The sequence below is a fragment of the Amphibalanus amphitrite genome, unplaced genomic scaffold, assembly GCF_019059575.1.
Source record: "Amphibalanus amphitrite isolate SeventyFive unplaced genomic scaffold, NRLGWU_Aamphi_draft 000167F_arrow, whole genome shotgun sequence".
Classification (NCBI taxonomy): domain Eukaryota; kingdom Metazoa; phylum Arthropoda; class Thecostraca; order Balanomorpha; family Balanidae; genus Amphibalanus; species Amphibalanus amphitrite.
In genome coordinates this window covers 308757-335499 of record NW_024881662.1, presented here as the reverse complement: position 1 = coordinate 335499, position 26743 = coordinate 308757, and the positions used below count along the sequence as shown (strand labels likewise).

The 26743-nt window shown below is 49.1% G+C and overlaps 1 protein-coding gene across 2 annotated transcripts; it reads right to left on the bottom strand.

Annotated features, from left to right (window-relative positions):
- Positions 1–607: 607 nt before the first annotated feature.
- On the bottom strand, positions 608–18504 carry LOC122383554 (homeobox protein MSX-3-like). 2 transcript variants are annotated; one of them, XM_043370075.1, is made up of 3 exons: positions 17684–18504; positions 8370–8942; positions 608–1273 (listed from the first exon to the last, which is right to left on the bottom strand). In XM_043370075.1, the coding sequence occupies exons 1-2, from the start codon at positions 18189–18191 to the stop codon at positions 8521–8523; spliced, it is 930 nt and encodes a 309-aa protein (XP_043226010.1). In that variant the 5' UTR covers positions 18192–18504; the 3' UTR covers positions 608–1273; positions 8370–8520. The 2 variants fall into 2 exon arrangements, with proteins under 2 accessions (XP_043226010.1, XP_043226009.1); XM_043370074.1 differs by having other exon boundaries at positions 8379–8942.
- Between the last annotated feature and the right edge of the window lie 8239 nt (positions 18505–26743).

The following is a 26743-nucleotide window of genomic DNA, read 5'->3' as shown; positions in this document are numbered from 1 at the left end:
TGATGGTCAAAAGGCCTACTAAGGGTCGCTGGGCCTCCAGAGGGTCAATGAGCACCCTGACGGTCACTGATATGATCGCCAAATCAAACTGGCAACCAGCGAGACGCGAACTAGGCACTAGGCAGTGCTGGTCTGCAGCGCCGTGCGCTGTTGTATTGTCAGAGAGAACTTCACTTCCTTTCTCATATAAGAGCCGGTCATGACCCATTATCAACAAGGTCAGCCTGCGTCATCATGCTTCTATAGCGGGCCTACGTATCGCAATAAAAGATATTACGCCAACGCTATTTGGTGCTGCACGTTTTGATCGCATGCTTTGCGGTTCACAACCGCTGTTCAATGCTTGGGTTGCCCATCCTGCATCTATCCAATGAATATGCTAGCCTTATACTGATAAGTTGATTGCCATAAATTCACCGATAATTAAAGTCACTTCGCAGGATGATTGTTTGATGACTTCTAATACCATTTCATTGTCGGTTATCTATGCACACTTGTATGATATCAACAGTCGAGTGGTACTTGGATCTGTTTACTGGCACTATTACAGTCTTCAAGTAGTGAGCTACCGTAATGAATAAATCACACCGACTTTTAAACAAGCATCGGCAATAAATTAACCGTTTATTTTCGTATATAAATTATATAACATCAACTCGCCACACCGCAGTATGTACAGCATGTCTTCAGAAGAGACTAACGACCGATGAAGGCCCGCGTTCGGTCACACACGCGGCACGCGTAACGAATTCGACGGGCACCTCCTCAGGGCCGTCGACGCCGATGATGTAAGCACGCAGAACCACACGACGGTCGGGTGATCGCGGGGCGGATTCCGGAAATCAGAGGCGCAGCAGTAACGACGGGGTGGCGACGGCAGAAATGTTCGTATAGCAGCAACAGCGGTGGTAGTAGCCCTCGCAACGACGGCGGCGGCGGTGGTGGCAACAAATAACAGACAGTCGGCCAAACCGGCAAATGTCCCCGCACTATCAGAACCCTGGGCACACGGTGGCCTAATGCAGAGTTCAACGAAGGATCATGAACCTCATGATACCCGAGGAACTTTTCATAGGCCCAAAGAGTTCATGCAGACAAGGCGGCATGTGATGACTAGAAACTAGTGTGGCCAGACCCAGCCGGACGCCGGAGGTGGCCGTGGGGTCAGCCCTCCGCGGCCCGAAGCAGGTCAGCTCCAGGTCAGGTCACCGAGGGTTAGCTCAGCGGGAGGCATCTTCAAACACGCAGTCAAACCGGCGGCGAACAGCGAACTCTGCGAAAGAAAGAACGTTGTGTCAACGAGAGGTAACAGAGTGCATATTTTCGCCGTCAATCGGCAAACCCAAGTCATACTCGTCAGCACACACAGCTGGATGAAGGATTCTTATGAAATTATGTACTTCATCTGAAACGGACAGCCACAGTTCTCATTGCATTGTCAGCAGTACAGCACTATAGTCATCCGTTACCACCAGAACACCCAGGGGTCTAGTCACCACCCTCAAACACCCCAGAGCTCTGTTCGTCCGGACCCGTCTGCCAGTCAGCTCCCGTCGTGAACACGCTCTGCGTCAGCATAAAACAATCTCCAAACAATAGACGATCCAATCACGATATGCCAGTCATTAAATCACGCCCCGCGCCAGCCTGGTTATCAATGATCGCCTGTCCCGGTAGCTGAATAGATGACGTCACACCGGCGGCGCGATGACGTCACAGGGGTGACTCTCAGGGCTGTTTGTCAGGGAGGCGCGGCGGACCGGACTGCCGACCACTACCGTGAGAGTTCCTCCGCGATCGCAGGGTTATCGGCCCTGAGAGCGACTGTAGAGGGCCGACATTCCCATCAAACTGCCCAGTTGGTAGTTTGAAAGTAATTGGCTAGCGCCACAAGCGCGATAATATAGCCATTTGCTTGTTGGGAGCGACCTTGACTTGCATGATCAAATTCTCCCAGACCCTACAGGCCTACAACGCCAGCCTTCCAGTCACAACCACAGCGACCAATGGCAGCCTCCCGTACAAATCGTCAGCAGCTGTCAGCAGCACCTCATGAACAGACCACGTCCGCCGGCAGCGCCTGGCCTTCGTGCATCGAGCTCCCTCACAGCTACAGGCCAGCAAATTGATTAAAATGCCCCAGAAATTAACAGCAAATTACCGGCGTGGCATTTAGTGCCTAGCGCCGGTGTCCATCATGATAAGGTGTCTGGAATGCGGCGCTGAAATACGGGCCCATTACGAGGCTATGGCCGGCCGACACGCCACGTAGCACTGAGGCAGCTCGACAGAGAGTGGAGAGTGTGGTGGGGCCGTACCTGCCGATATCGGATGGCCGAGGAAGAAAGGATGGGAGAGGGTAGCCGAGACGACGACAGTGTCAGGGCCGGAAGGGGTAGAAGAGGACAACAGAGGACTACAGAAGACGGTAGACGATGTCAAGAGACGGCAGAAGGCGGTAGAGGACGACAAAAGACGGAGAAGATGTTGGAAATGATAGTGTGTGTCAGCGGACAGGCATGTGAGCGGCACAGGATATAAAACGTGAGTTGTTTAGATTAGAAGTGAGATATTTCGTTCTAGTCTTAGGCATCAATAAAAGAGTCTGAAAAGTTCATTTTTTATAAGGATTTTTTAAGACCATTGGATTTTTGAGTTCCTTCGGTACTGTCAACGCTCATGGAGCATGCATGTAAGAAAACAAACTACCACGTTTTAAGGCTGAAACAGACTCTTTCCGCGTTCAGGAAATCGCAGGCGAGAGCCTATTCAAATACATTATAATTTTCCCGCATCAATCGCATCCGGGAGGTGCGTGCGATTGATGTGAGCGTGCTTCCATGTATTTGAATAGGCTCTCGCATGCGATTTCCTGACTGGGAAAGAGTCTGTTTCAGGCATTAATCTGTAGGATTAAAATAGCGGTAAGTAACAGACACATGTAGAAACACTTAATCCCCCCCAAAAAACGCATGCGTAGCTTTGGGTTTAGGACTTATTGTTGGATTGTAACCGGCTGTTAAAGTAATTCAAATGCTATTTATGGCTGGCTGGCAATAAATCACATTCAGCCTTTATGTCTCTATGTTCAGCGTGCCTGGCATGCGGCCCGTCCCGCCCCGCTCGGTACCGGCAGCCCCGCTCCATCGATCTGCCCCGTTACCGCCGGAGACCGTGCACGCGAATACTCACTAACCGTGAGGCGCGGCCCGAGAATGACTTAGTTACGGCGTGTTAAATAACGGTAACAGCCGGACGGAGTGCAGAGGGCAGGCGCCAATTCATTGGTGTCAAGATTGGCTGACTGGACGCTGATGGAGCCGGGTCACACGACGGGCCCGCGTCATAAACGGTCACGACGAATGGCGACGGTTGAAATCGGTCCAACGGAGCAGGAAAGATAAATGCTATAAGTTTTGGTAATGTTGGCATTCAGAAGCTTGTCAGGGAATTCAGAAAATAGCTTATGGGTTATAAAAAGACTTAAGCTGATGCAATTATACACGATCATTTTATGATCAAGCTTAAAAATCTACGCCCCAGCCGGCGTAATTTAGTGTGTGAGCCCCCTCTCCCCCTCTACTTCAGGCAATTGTTCAACAAAGGTGTGCAATGTGCATGCCAGGAAGCTTAAATCGTCAAACAGCCGGGCTCTGAGGAGCGAACACATACTCAGGGTGATTGATCTGAGTTGGATGATGTATTGCAGCGTCAATACGCGCCTGAAACATGCAGCTAAGTTTTAGTAGAGCATGGAGCCTCTCAGGAAATAGGCTCAGGGATAGAGCCGTCAGGACACCTCAACGCCGTTTAGTTATATTTGAATGTCATTCGGAAAATTACCTGCATATTTTGTTGTCGTATGAATGAGTTATTCATCACAAGCAAGGTGACGTAGAATGACATAGGTTAGGTACCTTTGGCAAATAGTATATTGGATTCACGATTTGAGCCGTGAGAGGTTAAGCATTACCACATTTTTGGACAAAGCTGGTGATACAGCCTAGCCTTTGATGGCACCTGTTCTGACAGCCACCCCCTGCTGTTTCTAAACGATGTCTCTGACAAAATGTGAGCCCTTTTTATGACGTCGGACCTCCATCGGCAGGCCAATTGGAATCTAGTTTAAAAACGCTGATGGATCAGATAGGTCCGATATTAATTAAAACATAGCGTTACATAGATCGAGATTTAGTTACCGACGAGCATTATAACTGACAGGAATGCCTTAAATTATTTGTTTTTCTGAGTCCCAGCTATTCGAATCATGTCTATTTGGACGTTTGTCTAAATTGATGCCGCAGTTTTGAAATGAAGACGTCTGAGCGAGCCGCAACGATCGGCAGCTGGCGGTTCCACCCTCCCATCTCAGGGACCTATGTACTTCAAACTATGTAGTCACGGCTAATGGAGGTGATCATTCACGACCCAGGTAACTGGATTGGATTTGAAAAAAAAAAACGTTGGGTAGGTGGCCCGTAAGGATGACCACTGACCACCCGTGCTGTGTTGGTGAAAGATAAAACGGTTCTTCGGCCCTTGATCCCCACGATTCAGGAATCACTGATCAACTTAGCTCGAGCTTCACTGTTTGCAACGACTTAGAACCGTCCGGAGACCTTTGGTCGTTAGCTGGACTCGCCCATCCACTCACCATGCCCGTCCAGGTAGGTCAGCGATCGGCCGGTCAGCGATCGGTCGGTCTGCCGATCGGCCGGTCGGCCGGCCTGGACAGAGCGATGCCGTCGATACGGCCGTGTCAAACAAATTGTGGCCGGCGTGTCAGGCGTCGGCGGCCGATACGAGAGATAGCCGGCCACTGGAGGCGGACCACAGCGGCGCACTGCCCGCTGCGCCTGCCGGGATGCTGCTCACAGCTCGCCTTAATTGGTGGTCGCCCCGCCACAGGACTCTCAGATAGGAGCGTCATCGCCTCCCGCCGACCAGCGACGGAGACCGAGCTCTCAGCGGGCCGACCGCCGGCGAAAATAATGAAGAAAAATGGGACGGAAACGCGGCGAGCATGAACGATTATGTTAACGAGGGTTTGCCTGTGTGCATACCCGGGTGGTGGTGTGCGCGCTGTGGTAATTGGTTCGTTACGTGGCCGGCGTGACTGGGCCGGGAGCTGGAGGCTGTAACTATTAATAACCGCTGCTGAGGCGATGACGGATCGGCCCTCCACGACGACCCAGCGCCGCTCTGTCGACGGCGGAGGCAGCGCGGCCACGGGCATTTGTCTCCCGACATCAGATAGCAGCTGATGTCGAACAGCGTCACCCCGTCACCGTCCGGCGCCGGGCGTATCGAGCCGGCGGCGCTGACATCGCCTCTCCGTTACAGCTCGAATGAACACCGCAATCATTTGTTTGAGCAATGGCCACTCACGTATCCATGAATAATAATTTTAGGGGTCATGGCCCGCAGAGCTCTCAAATCGGCGCTCAACAGTGAAACTTTAACCTGATTCGCTTTTTTAGCGAAGGACTACTTACCGTTTGATCAAACGCCTAACCTAATTCAACACCGTCAAGTGCTTGAAATTGGAGGCTCTTTTGGACCTGCCTGCCCTGCAATGCGATCCATATGTTTACAGTAGTTACAAATGGCTTCGTCTTCCTGTGTAGATCCGCAGTTGATAGCGAACTGATGACAGAATAATTGATAAACACAGCAAAAACCGACATCTGACCACCCATGTCGCTCGTCAGATTGATCACATAAATTCAACTTCCATATCGAACCATCTAGGCTGTCAACGTATGTGTTGATTTACAAGATGACTTTCTAGCCTCCATCAAATGGGCGCATTTTTCTTACCCTCACTCACTCGCCATGAATCAAATCGACATCCAAAATTGATTAAAACTTCCTCTGATATTAACGCTACTTCAAACTAATCGGTGTAGAAAGCTAGCATTGCGGTGCTTAAGAGAAAAAATTGTTTTGTATCCACCCTAAATACTGCAAAAAACACATTTGAGTTTCGATATCACCTCATTCTATCACAGATGCCAACATGGTATGGCGAGTGGCACAAAAACCGTACCGGCGGCCCATTCGACTGGACAGCGGGGTGTCCATGGAGCCCAGCCCGGGACGACCGACATCAGTCCACCTAATGACCAGATTATCGGCCTAATTTATGCACGATTGTCATGCACGGCTCGGTGCCTTGATAACAGAGAAAGGCAGCCTGACGAGGCATGATCTGAGTTGAACCGTCGCCCATTATGCCCGGCAAACAGTGGCGCCGCTGTTCAGTACCCCAATGACGTCATCAAAACGGCTTCGGACGGCGCCCATCGCGGCGGCTGGAGCATTCATCGCGCAAATTTGCAACGTGGAATAATGATAATAGATGCCATTAGAGAAGTTTGTGAGGAGGCAAATGGTGTACCACCAGTGAGACCAGAGGAAAATGGTGTACCTACTGCTGCATGAATTATGGTCAAATTTAGGGAGACTGTATCCATAGCAACTGAGATAATGTAAGTTCTGGGAGACGATTTACAAACTAAACCTCAGCCAGGAAAAACATCGGCTAAATTCAATAATAGGTGCTAGTGATAAACAAATCTCGCGAATAAATTCACGACCTCAGAATAACTCTATGACACCTTTTTGAACTTTCGACTATTTCAGCATTATTTTCAGAAAATCTTACATGACATCGCTATCATACCTTCCTGCGAGGTTCCCTTGTGTTCTCACAAGCCGTGAAATATCACAGATGTCTATCTGTTCAACCATGCGCCTACCGCTATGGCCGACCGCCCACCCTCTGCCCCCCTCCCCCCTCCCAGGGCCAGCCGCGATGTCTTCATAATGAGCTCCTAATAGGCGGCGGCGCCGTATAATTGTTTTACGGCAGTACCGCCTGGCGTGGCTGGCATGCAACCGAGCAGCGCGCCTGTTTTGTTAATCATGCCGCCATATCCGAGCTAAGGAATCACCGTCATTGTGGCCACAGCGTGGTGGGCGGAAGACGGGCGGACGGGGCGGAAGACGGGCGGAGGAGGCGGGACAGGAACGGCAGCACGCCTGACTAGACACGCGACTAGCCGCCGGCACCGACGGAGAGAGAGAGAGAGAGAGAGAGAGAGAGAGAGAGAGAGAGAGAGAGAGAGAGAGAGAGAGAGAGAGAGAGAGAGAGAGAGAGAGAGAGAGAGAGAGAGAGAGAGAGAGAGAGAGAGAGAAAGAGAGAGAAAGAGAGATAGAGACCCCATTCTCCCTGCCGCGACCGCCACCGCCTCAAACACATCGACAAAGACACTCAGAGACAGTCGTCGTTCAAGAAAAGACGCTTCTCTTCAGCGGATTCAGGTGTTGCCTAAACTGCGCAAATACGACGGCCATAACATTATCTGCGAGTCATGAGAAATGGTTGATGGGTATCTTTAGAGGCTTCCACTGCTAAGGACGATTTTCACAAGCCGGCTAACCAATTTATCACCAGTTGCTGCCTGTATCTATCGCCGCTCGCTTGCTTGTTCCAATCAGCACTAAGCACCGGTAGCTAACGGTAAGGAAGGCTATCGTTCATTACGTCACTACGGTCATCACAAGATGGCGTGCGAACGATGCTGCGAAAACAACACCGTCGATTTGTTACCAGGGCTTATAAGACAAAGGATGAAGTGATGACGGCGTTGGGGTTCAGCCTTGATTCTAAAAGTATTGGAATGTGTTACTTTTGCTCACTGGTAATGGTATGGCAAGCTCAAGGATTATTTGCCCAGCGATACGAGTAAGTGGCCAGCTGTACGAACACTGACCTGTTCACTAGCTCAGTAGCAGCCGTGGTTGCAATTACATTGGCTAGCAGAAGTGACTGCCGTTGAGACATGACTAGACGGTAGATCTCAACCAGGTCAAGTCTCAACGCCAAAGTTTATACCATTGCAATGTTTTGCGTTGCAGGTGGCGACTAGTCTGTCTCTGTACCGAAGCCCATGATTGCAGTATGTACTGTTATGGATCGAAATAAAGACAAGTACCTAACCCGCAACGAGCGAAGCTTCGGAGTCGCTTCATGGCAAACTTACCTGTAACAAATAAGGCCATGAGGCCTTAAACAGCTGAAAATTTAACGGAATAAGCTGCGGAAGATCAGGGCATTTGAGAGACAAAATAATAGCCATCCGAAGTATGACTGACGGGTCAAACTATGAAGACTAAGAAAGACTAGCCGGCAAGTCAGCTGTTCGGCGAGACCCACCCTGAGCATCGGAACGCCATGCGAACGCCGTTCCGCCGCGCGCCGCTTTCCTCACCATATCAGCGCTATCAATCTAATTCAGTGGCGGCAGCCGTGATCCATCGGCCGCCGCCAAACTATTTGATTGGTCTCAATTGGCGCAGCTCACCGTAATCACCTTTCTGTGGGTCCGCGTCGACCACCGTCGACCGCCGGCTGACCTCGGCTGACCTGGGCTGACCTCCGGGCTCGTCGGCGGCTGGCCTGCGCGTCGGGCGGCTATCACAGAGACGGGGTGATGGTGAGGACCAGCCGGCCGGCTAGCTGGACGGGGGCGGCTGAGCCTGCGAGTACGCCGAGGACAGCAGGAACGGCATCGGCCTCTGGAACGACGGCACTCCCAGACCCGCCGCCGCCGCCGAGAACATGCTGGCTCCGGTCGGCAGCATGCCAAACGTGGGCAGCAGCGGTCGAGACGCCATCCGCAGCTTCTCCAGCTCGGCCTCCTGCAGCCGCTTTGACTTGGCGCGCCGGTTCTGGAACCAGATCTTCACCTGGGTCTCGGTGAGGCTCAGCTGGGCCGAAAACTCGGCCCGCTCCGCGATCGAGAGGTACTGTTTCTGTCGGAACTTCTTTTCCAACGAGAGTAGCTGCTGGGTGGTGAAGGGCGTGCGCGGCTTGCGGTTCGGCTTGTGCTTCCGCAGGTGCATGGTGCCCGTGATCTTGGGCGGCTCTGGAGGCTCTGAAATGAAGAATACAGATTTGTTAGGGTAGCTACTGTTACGTCATACTGAGTTTGCTTTAGTTGTGTGTAACGAGCAACAGGATCGGAGGCTATTGCTTGATGCTCTGCCTGCGTCCTACCTCTAAGAGGACAACGAACTTGTTGCCTATTTTGGCTTCCTGACCTGATGAGGATTTTCATCGACCTTCTGTTACCTGCAATTTCATAAGCTTTGCTCAGTGTTGAAATGAGCTGTCCCTCTGCACCACATCTCACGCAGTTTTAATTAATGTTAAAAGATAAGCAAGTAATAGCCTTTGGCTCATTGTATAATAGACACAATAAATGGAAAAGAATATATGTGCGATATTTCGTGTTCGACACTTTTTCATGCACTGATGTTTAAAAAATATTTTTGTTGACAAGCAAACACACAAAACGAGCACAGTTGAATATCCCTCCTCTGATAACGAAACATTGGATTACATAATAATTTCAGAACTGTCGACAAAATCATTCAAAGTCCAACAAGTACAGAGTTATACGGGCATAAATGATACCTCATGCCCAGCATGCCCACCACAAAACACACATATCCCCTAAAACATTCCCTAAATACATTGCATGAGTGAGGCAGGCCAAAATATTTTCTACACACATTGCGCGAGTGAGAGAGGCAGAAAGAAAAGTAAGGCAGGCAGGAAGGAGGCGGCGTTGGAGAACGGCGGGCACCAGACCGGTCTGCATCAGCTTCAAGTGTAAAAAACAACGTTGGACAGGACTGCAAGAAGGTGAATAAAATGACACACAAAAAGGGTAGACAGGGTAGGCAAGACTTTTACTGGTGGGTCTGTCCTGGATGAGACGTGCTCTATCTTGTCATTGAGTTATACTGTATTTGCATGGGAGCAATCAGTTTCCAGGATGTGGCATTTTTATTTATTGATGGTTTACGGTTTCTGATCTCTAAAGACTCTGTGATTTTCATCTGTGCTGCATCCTTTAAGTTTGTGTGCAGTAGTTTGAGTTTGAGCATGTCGTTTGTTATCTCAGTGTCTGGGTGAGCATCTCTCATGTGTTCCCCGAAATGTGTGCCAGGTCGTTTGTGTCTAGCGTCCCCTAAATGTTCCATAAATCTGGTTCTGATACGTCTTCGTGTTTCTCCAATGTAGATGGCTGAACATAATGTGCATGTGATGTGGTATACTACGTTTTTAAGGTGACATTTCCCAACTGCACCTGCTTGACAAGCGTGACAGGTTGTACGATTTCCCCTTGGGCATGGTGGTTGATCCAATCCTGATCTAATGAGCGTGTTGGCTAGTGTTTTGCCCCCCTTCCATGCTATTTTGACATTTAGTTCAGATTTCTTTGTTATGTTGTTGATTTTTCTCGATAGGTCTTCGTCAATGTATGGAAGGGATATGTAATTTACTTTCGGTTTGGTCCGTGGGTGCTGTGTTTGGTTTCGAGTTTTCCTTTGGATGTTAGTGATCATTTTCTCTGGATATCCATTCGAGAGGAAAATATCTTTTATTTTCTTGATGCCTCTGTTCTTTGCTGACGTGTTTGAACCCAAACGTAGGGCTCGAATGGTTTGTGAGTGGATAACTGCGCGTTTAGTTTGCATGGGATGTGCTGACTTGAAGTGAACGATAATAGGAGCGGCCATGGGCTTGACATAAAGCTCTGTTGTGAAGTTCCCAGCTCCGTCTAAGGTAAGTAGCGTATCCAGAAAAGGAATGTGTTGCTCTGGTGATTGATCAGATCTTTCAATGCTGAATTTCAGGGAGGGGTGAAAATCGTTGATGAATTCAAAATAATCGTCAAGAGCCTTTGGTCCGTGAGTCCATATGCCTAATATATCATCTATATAACGCATGTACATGACTGGCTGTGGTCTGTTTACTGATAACATTGCAGTTTCTACTGAATGCATAAATAATATAGCTAAGGGTGGAGCCATTCTATTGCCCATGGCTATGCCTGGATACGCTACTTACCTTAGACGGAGCTGGGAACTTCACAACAGAGCTTTATGTCAAGCCCATGGCCGCTCCTATTATCGTTCACTTCAAGTCAGCACATCCCATGCAAACTAAACGCGCAGTTATCCACTCACAAACCATTCGAGCCCTACGTTTGGGTTCAAACACGTCAGCAAAGAACAGAGGCATCAAGAAAATAAAAGATATTTTCCTCTCGAATGGATATCCAGAGAAAATGATCACTAACATCCAAAGGAAAACTCGAAACCAAACACAGCACCCACGGACCAAACCGAAAGTAAATTACATATCCCTTCCATACATTGACGAAGACCTATCGAGAAAAATCAACAACATAACAAAGAAATCTGAACTAAATGTCAAAATAGCATGGAAGGGGGGCAAAACACTAGCCAACACGCTCATTAGATCAGGATTGGATCAACCACCATGCCCAAGGGGAAATCGTACAACCTGTCACGCTTGTCAAGCAGGTGCAGTTGGGAAATGTCACCTTAAAAACGTAGTATACCACATCACATGCACATTATGTTCAGCCATCTACATTGGAGAAACACGAAGACGTATCAGAACCAGATTTATGGAACATTTAGGGGACGCTAGACACAAACGACCTGGCACACATTTCGGGGAACACATGAGAGATGCTCACCCAGACACTGAGATAACAAACGACATGCTCAAACTCAAACTACTGCACACAAACTTAAAGGATGCAGCACAGATGAAAATCACAGAGTCTTTAGAGATCAGAAACCGTAAACCATCAATAAATAAAAATGCCACATCCTGGAAACTGATTGCTCCCATGCAAATACAGTATAACTCAATGACAAGATAGAGCACGTCTCATCCAGGACAGACCCACCAGTAAAAGTCTTGCCTACCCTGTCTACCCTTTTTGTGTGTCATTTTATTCACCTTCTTGCAGTCCTGTCCAACGTTGTTTTTTACACTTGAAGCTGATGCAGACCGGTCTGGTGCCCGCCGTTCTCCAACGCCGCCTCCTTCCTGCCTGCCTTACTTTTCTTTCTGCCTCTCTCACTCGCGCAATGTGTGTAGAAAATATTTTGGCCTGCCTCACTCATGCAATGTATTTAGGGAATGTTTTAGGGGATATGTGTGTTTTGTGGTGGGCATGCTGGGCATGAGGTATCATTTATGCCCGTATAACTCTGTACTTGTTGGACTTTGAATGATTTTGTCGACATTTCTGAAATTATTATGTAATCCAATGTTTCGTTATCAGAGGAGGGATATTCAACTGTGCTCGTTTTGTGTGTTTGCTTGTCAACAAAAATATTTTTTAAACATCAGTGCATGAAAAAGTGTCGAACACGAAATATCGCACATATATTCTTTTCCATTTATTGTGTCTATTATACAATGAGCCAAAGGCTATTACTTGCTTATCTTTTAATAATAATGGGGCTCATTTTCAAAGAAACCCTCAACATCATTCAACGTTTTAATTAATGAGTCCCATTCATCAAACGCCGATAAATTCGGCGTTCATCTGCGCACGACGCTCAATTGAACACCATCGCATACTTTCCACGTCATTTAGCCACCAGGTCAGCAGTTTTCCGAGCCCCCCATCTGCTCTATTGTATTACGTCACCACCGCCGCTCTGCGATTGGCTGATTCTGCCCCCACGCTCAGCCGACAGGGAAGCGAACAGCGACGGTGACGGTGCAGAAGAGCCCGCGGTACCACTCGGCGGCCACTGCCAGTTGGCACACTCGACGACCAGAGCAAACACACGCTCTTGTCGCCGCCGCTGATTTGCCAGTAATGCTAATTAGATGTTTCTTCGGAACCTGACCCGACCGACGTCTCCGTCGATAAGCCCGGCGAAGACGGGAAGAGATGTCGAGAGGCGCAGTTACTGTGGCTTGTTACGTACTGGTGATGGGATAGCTCCAATAGCCAAATCGCTATATCGATAACAGATAAACGAAAAGCATAAAAAATCAAGTTAAGATACAATTCTTCTTTTTTCGGTGGATACATTGTATGATGGTATCGCATAAAATACGAGCGAAAACATGATGCAAACTGCAATTAAAACGTCCATGTGATACTGCTGCGTATTTAAGTTGGTTTGAAAAAAAAGCTTTTGAACAGTGCATTAGTGACCAGTATTCAGAAGTCGCAGTGGCAATTCCAGTAACATATTTGATTTATATCCTCCTCCATGGCATTCGATTAATTCTATTTCATCATGCAAGTAAGTCAATCAGGTGAATTCAAAGCCACATTAACATGGCACGAACTTGCAGATCGTATTCAGAAACGGATACATGACCATTGACCAAATGTCAAAGCTTTACATGGCTTTACGCTATCATCATATCGAACAATTTTCGGAAAAGTCTTCGTTGTAAATTTGCTGTTCCTTCCCCTAATCTGAGAAAGAGAGAGAGAGAGAGAGAGAGAGAGAGAGAGAGAGAGATAGAGAGAGAGAGAGAGAGAGAGAGAGAGAGAGAGAGATTTGGTATAAAGAGAAAGGGAGGAAATAGGACTGAGATATAGAGATACAGACTACAGAGACACGGGGAGAGGAGAGAGTAACTGCAAAGAGGTCAAGACCAAGAACCCGTAAAAGAAAAGATACTGGTGGATCCAGAAAAGCATCGGGGATTACTTTTGCTCATGCAGTGTCATATCCACATGAAAATATGACGCTTTGCTTGCAGCAAATATAAAAAATACCTAAAAGAATAAACAGTTTTCTTTAAAATACTATGCAACACACAAGGAAGCGACATTAATGAGCAGCTAGAATTTAGTAACACGCTTCGGAGAGCATGCTTCCCACAACGTCTATTGCATCATGTGTGGACTCACCAATTAAATTTAATTAAAATAAGATATTTACAACGACTAGAGGTACAGGTTTACGCGATAAGTGTATGTTTTGATATGTATGATCAACGGATGCATTAGTTTGGGTGTAGAAACTTGCATTTTTATTGGTACCTATTATTTGTTTAGAACTGGGTAACTGCTTTTAATTGAACTGTAAAGAATGATGGTGATGCATGCGAGTTTTTCGAGCCCTTTGTAACTTAGGATGTTACTCAATTCAACCCTACCCTACCCTACCCTACCCTACCCTACCCTATCCTACCCCTACCCTACCCTACCATACCCTACCCTACTCTACCCTACCCTACCCTACCCTTCCCTACCCTACCCTACCCTACTCTACTACCCTAACCTACCCTACTACCCTACCCTACCCTACCCTACCCTACCTAACTCTACCCTACCCTACCCTACCATACCCTACTACCCTACCCTAACCTACCTTACCCTACCCTACCCTACCCTACCCTACTACCCTACCCTACCCTACCCTACCCTACCCTACCCTTACCCTACCCTACCCTACCCTTACCCTACCCTACCCTACCCTACCCTACCCTACCCTACCCTACCTTACCCTACCCTACCCTACCCTACCCTACCATACCCTAACCTACCCTACTACCCTACCCTACCCTACCTAACTCTACCCTACCTAACTCTACCCTACCCTACCATACCCTACTACCCTACCCTAACCTACCTTACCCTACCCTACCCTACCCTAGTCCCTACCCTACCCTACCCTACTACCCTACCCTACCCTACCCTACCTTACCCTACCCTACCCTACCCTACCCTACCCTTACACTACCCTACCCTACCCTACCCTACCTTACCCTACCCTAACCTACCCTACCCTACCCTACCATACCCTACCCTACTCCTACACTACCCTATCCTATACCCTATAACCCTACCCCTACACTACCCTATCCTATACCCTATAACTCTACCCCTACACTACCCTACCCTACCTTACCCTACCCTACCCTACCCTACCCTACCCAACCCTACACTACACTACCACCGACAGTCCAAGTTTCAGCTAAATCGGCCCAGAAACGGCCGAGATATTGCAAAAACAAATTAATTGTATTTACTGGCGAATCCCCTTGGCGAGCGGTGCCCTGTGTCGGCCTTCGTTGTCAAAGGTCAATGACCTGCCGGCTCTGATGCTTTTCACTCAGTTTTTTAAGCGAACAACTGAGCCTAAAGCACGTGCCCTCTGCTCGGCGCCGGTCGCGATTCTAATGCTAACCCTATGGCGCAGATGAGCACGCGCCACGGGCGCACCCCCGGCCGAATCGAGCCCAAAATTTAATACGACCTGTTGAATTACGTGACTCACGAGTCGTGAAAATTTCACCCCCCTGCGTCAATCGACGGCTTTGCAATAGCCGTTTTTGGGAGTAACGCCGACTGCGTAACCCCGACGGCGGCGGACTTTTTAAGATTTATAATAGTAGATGGGGTCAATTTCCGACAGCAAATTAGCGAACAATTAGGCGCCTAAACTTAAAACATGCAAATTGTGGGAGAAGTGATGCATGCATACAGTTATATTTTCTTCAGCATGTGCAAAATTAATTAGCAGTGCACCAACTGTATGGATATTGTAAGCAGAAAGAACGCACAAATGAGTACACACATTATCATCGCCAGTCCCCAAGGGAATATTTTCGCTATTCGATAACAACGAATCGCTGGGTAAGCTAAATTGATCGTAGTTATCTCTATGTAGATGAATCTTAGTTCCTAACTATCGCAACATGGCAGATTAATTTGATATTTTATCAGATCGCAGAACACTGGCATGGATTAAGGCCATTGGGCACAATCCTGCATATCAGGATGCATCCGTTTGATACAAGTTTGCCCCCTCTGTTAGCTGTAGCATTTACGTCTTGTTCTCAAATGAATTATGGGAGGATGGTGACGGGCAAGGGGCAAGTGACGGAATGAAGATTGATAATCATTTATGAAACCTGCGACACATTTACCAAAAGTACCTACATTAAGTCACCTCTTAAAACCACAGTTGAGAAGAAGGAAATAGAAAGAAGACGGAAAAGGAGGACAAACGGAAAGAAAATCATAACTGCCGATGTTTATAAGCGATACCTAATTCTAACAAACTAGCGTTTTACGTTAATAAATCCGAGAAAACGTCGAGATCAGCGAGTACAGTTCACTCGGCGGGGGTAGGTCGCCCTGCTGGCTGCTATCATAGGCGAAATGAAGGAGACTGTTTCACCCTTTATTACGTTTAAGCTTATTCATAAGGTGTTTGACCCCAAAAAAGGTGGTTTGAAGTTGGTTGAACATTCTTTTGATTTCCCATGTATGTAATTTGAATTAAAGGGACTATCCCACCTTCTAAAATGTTGTTAAAACCAGTTAAATTGTGCCCGACTTTATAGATTGGATGACCAGGAACACGGTTCTGGCATTTATTTTTCATTAAACATCTTAGGCTTCCCATATTCCAAACACAAACTTTCAAATATGTGACGTCACAGCCCAAAATTACCGCCTTCCCCAGGCCACATTACTGTCATAAAGCTGATTCTTTTTACTCTGTAGGCACCACAACAAAGTTCAGACCAAGTTTTAAGCGATTTTTCAACGAACAAACCCATTTAAATCAGAATGACTAAACGAGGTGACGTCACACTAACGGTCGCTCCATGTTGAAGATAGGGCCTTGTACAAGGCCCATTTTCAAATGAAGGGAACGAATATCTTCACACCAAGAGGCCGCGGGGGTTGCAACCTAGATAGATAGTGGTTTCTGAACCTCGCCGCAAACTTGGCTATCTCAACTCAAACCCCATGTTAAAGGTGGGATAGTCCCTTTAAGTATTTCTTATCGTGGATACATCATATTTCAATCATGATAAGCATGGGAATACCCGCTATATATATCATTGGGCACTCAGGAAAAGGCCAGAGGGAATTTGAAAAGTGGTCACTAGATTCTTTTACTCTCCTTCACTTCATAGATATCAATCGAACTTCATTCAAGCCTAATAACATGATTGAGACTGCACAGTTTACCACCTAATGACTCTTTACACCGTAAATGATGGATCGGAATCCAATGAGCACGGCATCTGTTCAGAGTCGAACCCTCCCACAACATCTCGGAGGCAGCAGCTGGTGTTGTGGTAAGGTCAAAGGAGCAGCATTCCTGTAGTGTGTTCCCCCGGGAGGTCAGGCTCTCCAGGACAGGCGGCTCGGACAAAAGACACCTCAGGACTGGGAGGGACGGGAGGGAGATGGGGACGGAGACGGGAGGGGAGGGGATAGGACGGACGGAGGGGAGGGACAGGAGGTTAACTGTCGTGGAAGGAGCACACTGAAATGATACAGTTGATCGACTCACCCCGGTAAATAGCCCTGGTGTAGATCTGTTGGTACTGCATTCAATCGTGAAAGGAAAAAAATGAGCTAGCGAGCGAGCACACTTGATCGTTTTCGGACTAACACGTGGAGAGAAAATGCACGTTGACATTCGCAGACATGTTGCAAATTTACGCACATTGTAAGAGGTGTTTGAGGCATGTTAATTTATTTACCTCCCGAACAGCCATAAAACGTGGAAGTTCCGTTTTACTACACACTTTTATCTCGCTTGATCAGTGATTACTGATCAGTCGATCAGACTGCTCAGTTGCTGGCTGCTGCTCACTTAGGAAGCGCATTTTACTTTAGCATTAGTAGCATTCACGCTAAATCTAACAAAGAATTAAAGCCCGCCAATCTCACGTAAGTAAAGTAGTCATCCACCCACAACCAAATGACATGCATGCACCATCTAACTAATTAGGTGATAAAATGAACATCTCCCCTCATGACCCCACCCCTCGGCTTACTTTGCAGGCTGGGCGGCAGCGCTCCACCGCCGAAGAACGGATACCCCTGCAGCGCGGGCGGCCACAGGCCTGTGTGCAGGCCCGGGTAGAGGCCAAACGGAGGCCGCTGGCCCACCAGGCCGTTAGGCACCACCAGCGGCGGCGGTTTGGCCGGGCCCGGGCTGAACCGCTGCTGGGCCAGCCGCTCCGACAGCGGACTGGCGCCGGCTGGCGGCCGCTCCCCGTCCCGCCCCGGGTCCGGCTCCGGCTCCGGGTCCGGGTCCTCCTCGCCGCCGGAGACGACGTTCAGGGGTGAGTCGGAGGAGCGCTCGCTCACCGCCACCTCCTCGTCGTCGTCGACTCCGTCGCGGGCGGCGTCGGCCACCGACTCCGCGAGCCGCGGCGCCGCGTCCGGCCGCAGCAGCGCGTCCATGCTGAACGACAGCGGCGGCCGGCCGGCAGAGGCCACGCGCGTAAACGCCGACCCGCCGCCGCTACCGGGGCCGCCGGGGCCGGGCGGCGCGGCCATGGCGCCGCCGGTGGGCAGATCACGGGCCGCCGTCACGGCCGGCCCAGTCACGGAGCGGCCCAGTCACGACTACAGCGATCACGAAGCGACGCGGAGTCACGATGCGGCGGTGGCGGCGGCGGCGCAGCGGGGCGGTCAGACAGCCGGGTGGTCCGGGTGGTGTCCTGAGCAGCGGTCGCTCGGCAGGTCGACTGGCCGGTGGTGGTGACGATCTAAGCTCTGCTCCACGATGTGTGCAGTGTTCGATGCAGGTCAGCTGTCCGCCCGTGCCGGTCCTCGTGGCCAGGTGCCGATCCGATGTACCGTACCGGGACCGGCCGGCCGACACTGGGCCCGGCCGCCGCCGCTGCCGCTGGGGGCGGGGGCCGACGATCCGGGGGCGGAGTCACCGGCCGGCGCCAGCCAATCAGAGCGGCCGGCACAAGCGCTCCGCCGGGCCGACAATGATTGGTGATAGCGATGAGTTTGGATGAGATTTTACACGGCGATCATTGAATTAAGGAGAAAAACTTGAGTAAATACGACATAATGACAGGAAAAACGGGATTGATTGGCGGTGTCGTGTCTGCCGAGGCGATGCGCCCGGTGCAGGGTGAGGAGAACGCACTAGTTTCGAGAAGTGGGGGGGGGGGGGGGGAATGGTAGGGTAAAGGAAGGTTCAAAGGAAGGATTTGAATAAGTAGGTACCATTGAGGGATAAGGAACCCCGTTGAAAAAGTTGGTTGATTGGGGAGAGGGGGGAATTTTTGTCATTTGATTTTTAATGCTAGTGAATGGGGGAACTGCTCACCTACAGGCTACATAATTGCATTAGAGTTTGTCAAAATATATATTTCATGCAAAAATATATACAAAATCGTGATAGCATTCCTCATAAGAAGTCGCAGCTGCAAACGCAAGATTATAATCGCATAAGTTAAGCCTAAGCTACACTAGCATGAATTCCGACGTTTTTTCGGTTTCTGCAGGATTTCGGTTCGCGTCGTCAAGTTCGCCTCATAGCGAATGCATTGCGCAAGCTACACTGCCAGTCTGGCGTCCCGTGGAACGAAAACCCGCAAAAACCGACGAGTCGGAACCGAAAAAAGTTCAGAGCTGTGAACTTTTTCTCGGTTTCTGCGGGATTTCGTTTTAGTGATGAATGATTAGAAGTGATTGTTGCTGATAATACCTATTGTGACGATGGAACAGTTTCAAAAGTAAATGATGAAAATGGTGTAATTCATGATTAAAGAAGACAAGATATGTTTCAAAACTCTTCATTCTACTTCAAATATGATTATACAGAAAATTGTATCTAAGCTGACAAATGATTATGATCGAAAATATATTTTGGTTAGTTGTAAAATCTTTAAAACAATTATTCAATTATAATTTTGTTAAAATACAATAATATTTAACATGAATAATTAATTAATTCGATCACTTATCCATCACTATGCTACAAACAACAGCGTCCACTCGGCGGCCGCCCGGAACGAAAAAACGCAGAAACCGTAAAAACGCGGAAACCGAAATCACGCAGAAACCGAAAAAACGCTGACAGTGTAGCCTGAGCTTTACACGTCAATTACGAACATAGGTGAAAAGACACGTGTTTTGTGCATTTTGGCACCGGTACCTTCAGGTTCAGTCGCGGTACCCATGGTTTTAGGGCTATACGATTACGAAGCGCCCCTTGACTATTTATAGCTTTCAGCATGGGCGCCGCCACCGGGGGGGACGGGGGGGACGCGTCCCCCCCACTCTCAGAATGGAAGGGGGACGTCCCCCCCAAACTCATTACGGAGCGAGCGAAGCGAGCGTAGTCTTTCGGGAAATTTCTGAGTATGAGCGGCCGGCCGGCCGTGGTCACGCTTTTGCGAGACTGTCTCAGGAACCACTTGACTGATTTACATGCAGTAATTTTTGTAGGGTAGCTTCATTCCTTCTAACCATTATTGAACTATTCTCGATGCATGTGGGTGACCCATTATGCACCCGCCACGTGAAAAACGAAGAGGTGTCAGTTTTGTAACCATTGCAACGGTAACATACTGGGCCGATTGTGCTGAAAGTTGGCATGTAGGTAGGTATGGCACCCACCAGGCAATGCATATCCATGACCATGTGCCACAGTTGGGGTGCTGCTGCACGTGCGCACGTGCAGGGGTCGATTCCAGATCTCGAGAACGGCTGAACCGATTGTGCTGAAAGTTGACACATGGTTAGGGACCGGTTATAAGGGTGCCGTGCAAAAGTCATTTGGGACCCATTTTGCACGTGCGCACGTTCAGGGTGCCGCTTACAGATCTCGAGAACGGCTTGGCTGATTGCGCTCAAATTTGGCACATCGTTAGAAACCGGTTAGTAGGGTGCAGTGCACAAGTCAAGTTGGTTGGAGGTACCCCCTCGCAATTTCGTACGTGCAAGGCCCACCCCCTCGCTCGCTCCGTTGGCGCCCCAAAAGGCGTTTTACTGGTTGTTTTCCTACTCGAAATTTGATTAGGCCCTTCGGTCCAATGAGACCATTTCAGAGCCAGAAGGATGAAAGAATTAGTGGGAGAAATTGGTCTGGGCAGCCACCCCAGTGAGCCACTTGGGCTGAACTCGACTTGCGACCAATTGAACAGGCAGCCCAGCCCACTGGCACTCACTGTACCCGGCAACGGACTCTAGCTCCAGTGGAGTCATTCTCGCATGGGATAGAGTTGCCCGTCCAGCCTGGAGCAGGGGATCGCGGCGTGGAGGAGAAGGATTTGACTGTCCTGAGGATGGAAGCGATGGAACGGTGCCGACTCTGAGAGGGTCCAGGAGGTTTAGATACTCAGTATGTGGGATATGGGCCTACATGCATTGGTCTGACCCCTGCCACCTCGGTCAACAAAATCTCCAGCTCTTATCCGACCTGTCATCGCGGAACTGCCGATTTTTGATATCGTGATCAACGTGTGTCGTATAACACGACTGGCCGAAAACGGGCATAATATATTTCGTCTAACCAGCCAAGAGCATGACTTTAAACCAATCCGACCTCGGAGTCAAAATCTGAACAATTTCGAAGACTTCAACTCCGACTCTGGCAAAAACTGTCAACTCCGACTGATTCCGGCTCCGACCCCACAGTTCTGCAGTCACACTACACTAAATTTTCAGCTTCTAAGAAATAAGCTATACCGTTGACAGGACCACAAAACTTTGAGGCGACTTGACTACTTGACTTGGTGACCTGATCTAAGGTTTTCTGGTATCAAGCTTGCTAAGCGGGCTGCAAAATTCGTATTTTAGAGCAGTTTTGCCTGATGTTTTTTGCCAATTTTCGCGGCGCTTCGCGCCGATTCATCCACAAGCCAGACAGACAGATTGTAACTATACAACGCCTCCTCCCCCACGCGGATATGCAATATGCATTACCTATGCAATAGGTATGCATTACCGATCAGATTAGTGGCATACATCAGCAATTATACCCTGATGATGAGGCACTAGAGGCTTTGCCATGTCAAAACTGAATCGGACATCAGATGTGTATATGTATAGGTAGGTACTCTGTGGGAATTCGGTCTACAGCCATTACTTATAGGAAATACTTAAACTACTTCCCTCAAACCAGTTGTTTTGCCACAGGTTTATGAGTGTTTATGCTTAAAATGGCCAGGAAATAACATAATGAATATTTGCAAAATGATTTTTTATTTTTTCATAAGAATCAATTTCCGTCTTTCGTAGAGGCCTTACCTATATTGCAGCGGAAGCTGATTACGCGTTGACCAATCAGATTACGTAGTTCAAACCAGCTGAATGCTGATTGGCTGGCATTTTTCCGTAAGGGAATGGATTTCTCGGTAAGGGAATGACAAAGTGTAATTATGGGAATGACTTCAGTGTTCAAACCTAAAATCGATACCGATATCTTTGGTTAGGGTGATCGTTGAGCCATAAAAGCTCCTGATTTGTTCTCGTCTCAGCTCAGGCTACAAAACTATTACTTCAGTTCAAAACCCAATGTTAAGAGTGGCATATTTGCTTTAAACTTTGAATGCATCGGACCGAAAAAGCCACGGTAAGAATGCCTACTTTTGGGTTTTCAGTCGGTCAGTCCGTCCCCCCCAGTCAAAAATCCGTGGCGGCGCCCCTGGCTTTCAGCATTGCCTGCGATATGCAATGGAAGTGTTGTAGGTAGTAGTTCGCATCGTTCCAAAGTCAGCCACATTACATGGAACTTATACCTGTGCTTTATTCACCGTTCCCCGACTATGGCCTCGTTTCATAAAGCGAGTCCGTAACTTACGCCGGTTTTTGGTCTTGTATTGCAAGTGCATGTGAAGTGATTACGATAGTTTGAATCGTTAAATTTATTTATCTTGCAAGCAAGAACAGAAGGGAGAAGGGGAAATAAATTTATCGCTTCACATGCGCTTGCAATACAAGCCTAAAAACTGGCGTAAGTTACGGACTCGCTTTATGAAACGAGGCCTATGACACAGTGATTTCGTTTCCAAGAAATTATTCCGTTACGGCTAAGTAGGGGAGGAACAGTCAGTGCCAAACAGAATAGCCAGCGTGTGTTCAAATGCTGCGAAATGCCACGATAAGTGGAACATTTTTGATTTAGTGCTTCCTCTATCAAATAACGTTTCCGATTGCTGCCATTGACATTACGCTTATGGTTGGGTACCTGGAAAACGTTACCTTCGAGGTAATTTCAACATTGAATGCTCATCTGAAGTGCAGCTGTGGCAATGCTAAGAGGGCTAAATCGCCCTTGAACAAGGCTATATGATAGATTAATGCCACAAGGCACCGCTTGGCCAAATGCAGCACCGGCTATTGGATCTTAATGCTCCACTTAATGGATATTGTCTGGCCCAGTTTTAATGAGAATGCCGTGCTTCCATTTGAACAATGCCCCTTCAATGAGGTCTAGCACATTAAAGCACAGAACACAGCGGGAAACTTTTCTGGCTCGCTTAGAGGGAATGCGCGACAAGATTGTATTTATAATGCAGTTTCGTAAGGTCTTTGTAATGCTTCCGGTGCTTATTTTCCTTTTAATGTGCATAGCTTACTGCCAGTGTCGTCATCAATAACTGCAGGCATCCATATCACCGCCGAAGAACCGTGAGGTGTGACGTCCCACAATCGTAATTCCGAAATAATTTTGATTTTTGACCATAAGGTGAAAACAGATACATTCCTACTCTTTGAGCGAAACACTGGCGAAAATAGGTAAGCTCGATATATTTTGCCGATTGTGTGTCAGGTAACGTGATTTTAAGCAAATTCATAATCAAGGTGTCTGGTCGATATAAACTTAGTTTAACTATTCCATTTTGTTTACATATTTGTTAAGCGGTTTTGGGCCTCAGCGGTAAACACGAAGAATGCTTACCTCACCGACAGCACTGTGAATTTAGCGACCCACTCGACTTGCATTTGTAAGCATCGTAAGAACTGGGCATGGGTGAGACAGTTCTGAAAAGATGCCTCGGCAATTCGTGTCTAAGACGCCCACGCTAAGACGTCTTGCCTTACATGAAATGTCAGGCATTCCTGCAATTCGAATTGTTGCCCGGTTAGGTGAGTAGCTTCAAGCACAATTGATCGACTCACGCTGTAAAAAAATCTTAGCCTGAGCGTGCCACCAGCCGCCCCAGTCCGTCCTGTAGACCATTTCCTCGTCTGGCAGCCCGTCGGGTGTTCGCTTCGAAGTCCGATGCCCGGCATGCCCTCCCTAACGAGTCACAAATGGTCAGCGGCGCAGCGGCGGCGGACGGCGCAGAGTGCGCCATCGATCGCCACCCGCGCCACTATCGGCGCGGCGGCGGCCGACGCGGCGCGCCTGACGAACGCCAGCTGCTTTGATATGGAGATGCCGCCGCCGTCACAGCAATGTGCCATTGGCTTTCATCGCCGGGCACTGACTGCGACTTAGCACTGATCCGGTGCGTGCGAGGGCGTGGGGGAGGGGGCGACGGACGCTCAGCAGACCCTGCAAGGCCCACAGCGCTACTGGATACTAGACCCACAACTGGTGCTGAAAGTAGGAAGAGATAAGGAAACAATACGTAATTTCAAAAAGCAGACTGCAAAAGTGAAGGGCCATCCCGAGCTCAATACGTGGCCGCCCTCTTCACACTGCGCACATATTCGGCTTTGTGACCGCGTGCCTGGGCACACGGCTCACTCTGTGAGGCGGCGGTGGCAGTCCTGTGAGGCCGTGTCGGGTTTCGCCGGTCCTCCAGTGTGTTTTCTCGGCTCCTGTCCTGGTCGGAGGACTCTGTTGACCGGTGGAGCCGGGCCGACGAGCAGACGGCGCCAGTCCCCGTCCCACCGGCTACCGGCGCCACCTCCTGTTGGTCCGACCGTTTTACAGAGGAAACGGACCGTGTAAGTACACACACAGACACACAAACACGTGGAGACAGTCCACACACGCGCACACACACGCATAAATACATCAGAGAGGCTGGGATAAGCGCAGCCAGCCGCGGTCCGAGATGCCATGACGCGAGGGAGTCAAAGGTTTACCAGTGAAATTCAATTTATGTAGCTGTTGACCATATCATATTGATCTATTGATCTATTGATCATGTAGGCAAAAGTATCATAGCAACTGTCGCTGAGCTGCCGGGACTTAAGTCAGGAAAAATGCAACTTTTTTGGGGGTGGGAGGAGGGATTGTTCGCTTCACCATTTCGTTGCTGAAAGATAATCACTGGCGACTGGCGTAGATATTCATATTTTGTAGATAGGTGCTGACAAGGCTCCGTGAGCGGGATCTCTAAAAGATCGTCCATCATATGAGAAGACTCACAAAAAGTTCGACTTATGAATACAAAATGCTCATCGACACGAGACAAAGAGACTTAAATCTGAAAATTGAATGCCTTATCTCAGTCTAGTTAACTCCGACGAGGTTCAGTCAATAGGGCATGTTGTTTATGCACGATACTTTTAGGGTTTCAAATCGACTGCATTGAGATCGGGAAGCAAAGCTGATTCAAATTTCCAGCTGCAGAAAATTGCAGTCCGTCATTACCTTGCATACATTATACACTTATACAGGTTTCGTCGAAAAGTGACTAAGTTGCCTTGTGAAAGTGAAACTGATACCACAAGACAATTCTTGAAACTTTTCGATGATATTTTTTATGGATATTCAGACGCAAGGCCGCAAAATGATGTCAGCGTTTGGCGGCTTGTAATTGAGAGTTGGCAAGAAGCTGTAAGTACACCCTCCTCAAGATGACTAGTTCCTGCTTGACAATATTTCATAGGAAGATACACAATCCTATAAATGGCCTTGTGCACAATGCACATATGCTAAAAGACTACCGCCTGTACGCATGTTATGTATGCCTATAACGTGATGCCTAAAGGGTTCATCCGTCAGCCAATCGAGGTAGCCCTGAGGCAGATCCAAAATATCTAAACATCGCACCGTCTCCCCCAAACCACCGACTCACCGACTCAACTCACTACCTCACCGACTCACCGACTCAGCTCACCAGCTCACCATTTTATCCAGGGACAGGTGTCCAGAAGAACGGAACAGACACCGGTCCACTGTCCCCCGGTTCATTGAAGGCGCATCAGTAGCATCCGACCCCATCCCGACATCTGACGCCGAGCCCCGAACTGCTCCCCAGTACGTCCATGGCCGACCCGGGCCGCACAATACAGCCTCCATTATACCCATTCAGACCTGTGTATGGGTCGTTGGACACTTGTATGCACATTATCCAAAAAGTCATCTGGAGAAGATTTATTTATTTGGAGCATGAGTAGTCCGAAGCGCATTCCGCGCGCGGCTGTCGCGGGTTCCAACTGTCGCGGGCTTTGGACGGGCTTATGGAGGGCCCACAGACAGACAGACAGACTCGCAGGCGAGCCGTCCCCGCCAATCGCAGTCACTACCCTGAATTAGGCCACGTGTCTGGCGACAATAAAGACGGCTCGGCGGCGAGTGTGGCGCGGATCAGCCGGCCAGCTCGGTGGCGCGGCCGTCAATACCTGGGCAAACACTCGGCCATTGTGCGCGCACCTATTTACATTGACTTTCAATTATGTCCGTGTGTGCGCGCGGCTGAGCGCTGCGTCGGCATGCAGCGTGCGCCGGCGTCGACAATGCGCCGGCGCGCCGCTACCGTCGCCGCCGCGCCGTAATCTGTGTGTTTTCGCCGCGCCGGTATCGCCGTAATGGAGCGGCGTGAAAAGTTAATCGCTGTGAGAAAAGCTGCGCGTTCGGCTCCCCTCTGCCGGCAGGGAGCACGCCGGCGATATGCCACCGTGGCACGAAACGACAGGGGAGCCGAGAGGGGAGCAGCCGTGCTAATCAGACACCGCGCGACCCGCCGCCGCCGCCGACAGGACCGCCGCCGGTCCGCTGATCCGCGCCGGTTGTGATCAGCGACGGTGGTTGGCGGATGAATGCATCACGCTGCTATGAATTCCGCCGGCGGTCGGCTCGGATTAGTTGGAGGTGATTGACCGTAAACTGATGAGGCACAATGGAGCGCGGCAGATACCAGCGGCTTACACACTAAAACGGTGCCTGATACATGCGAGCG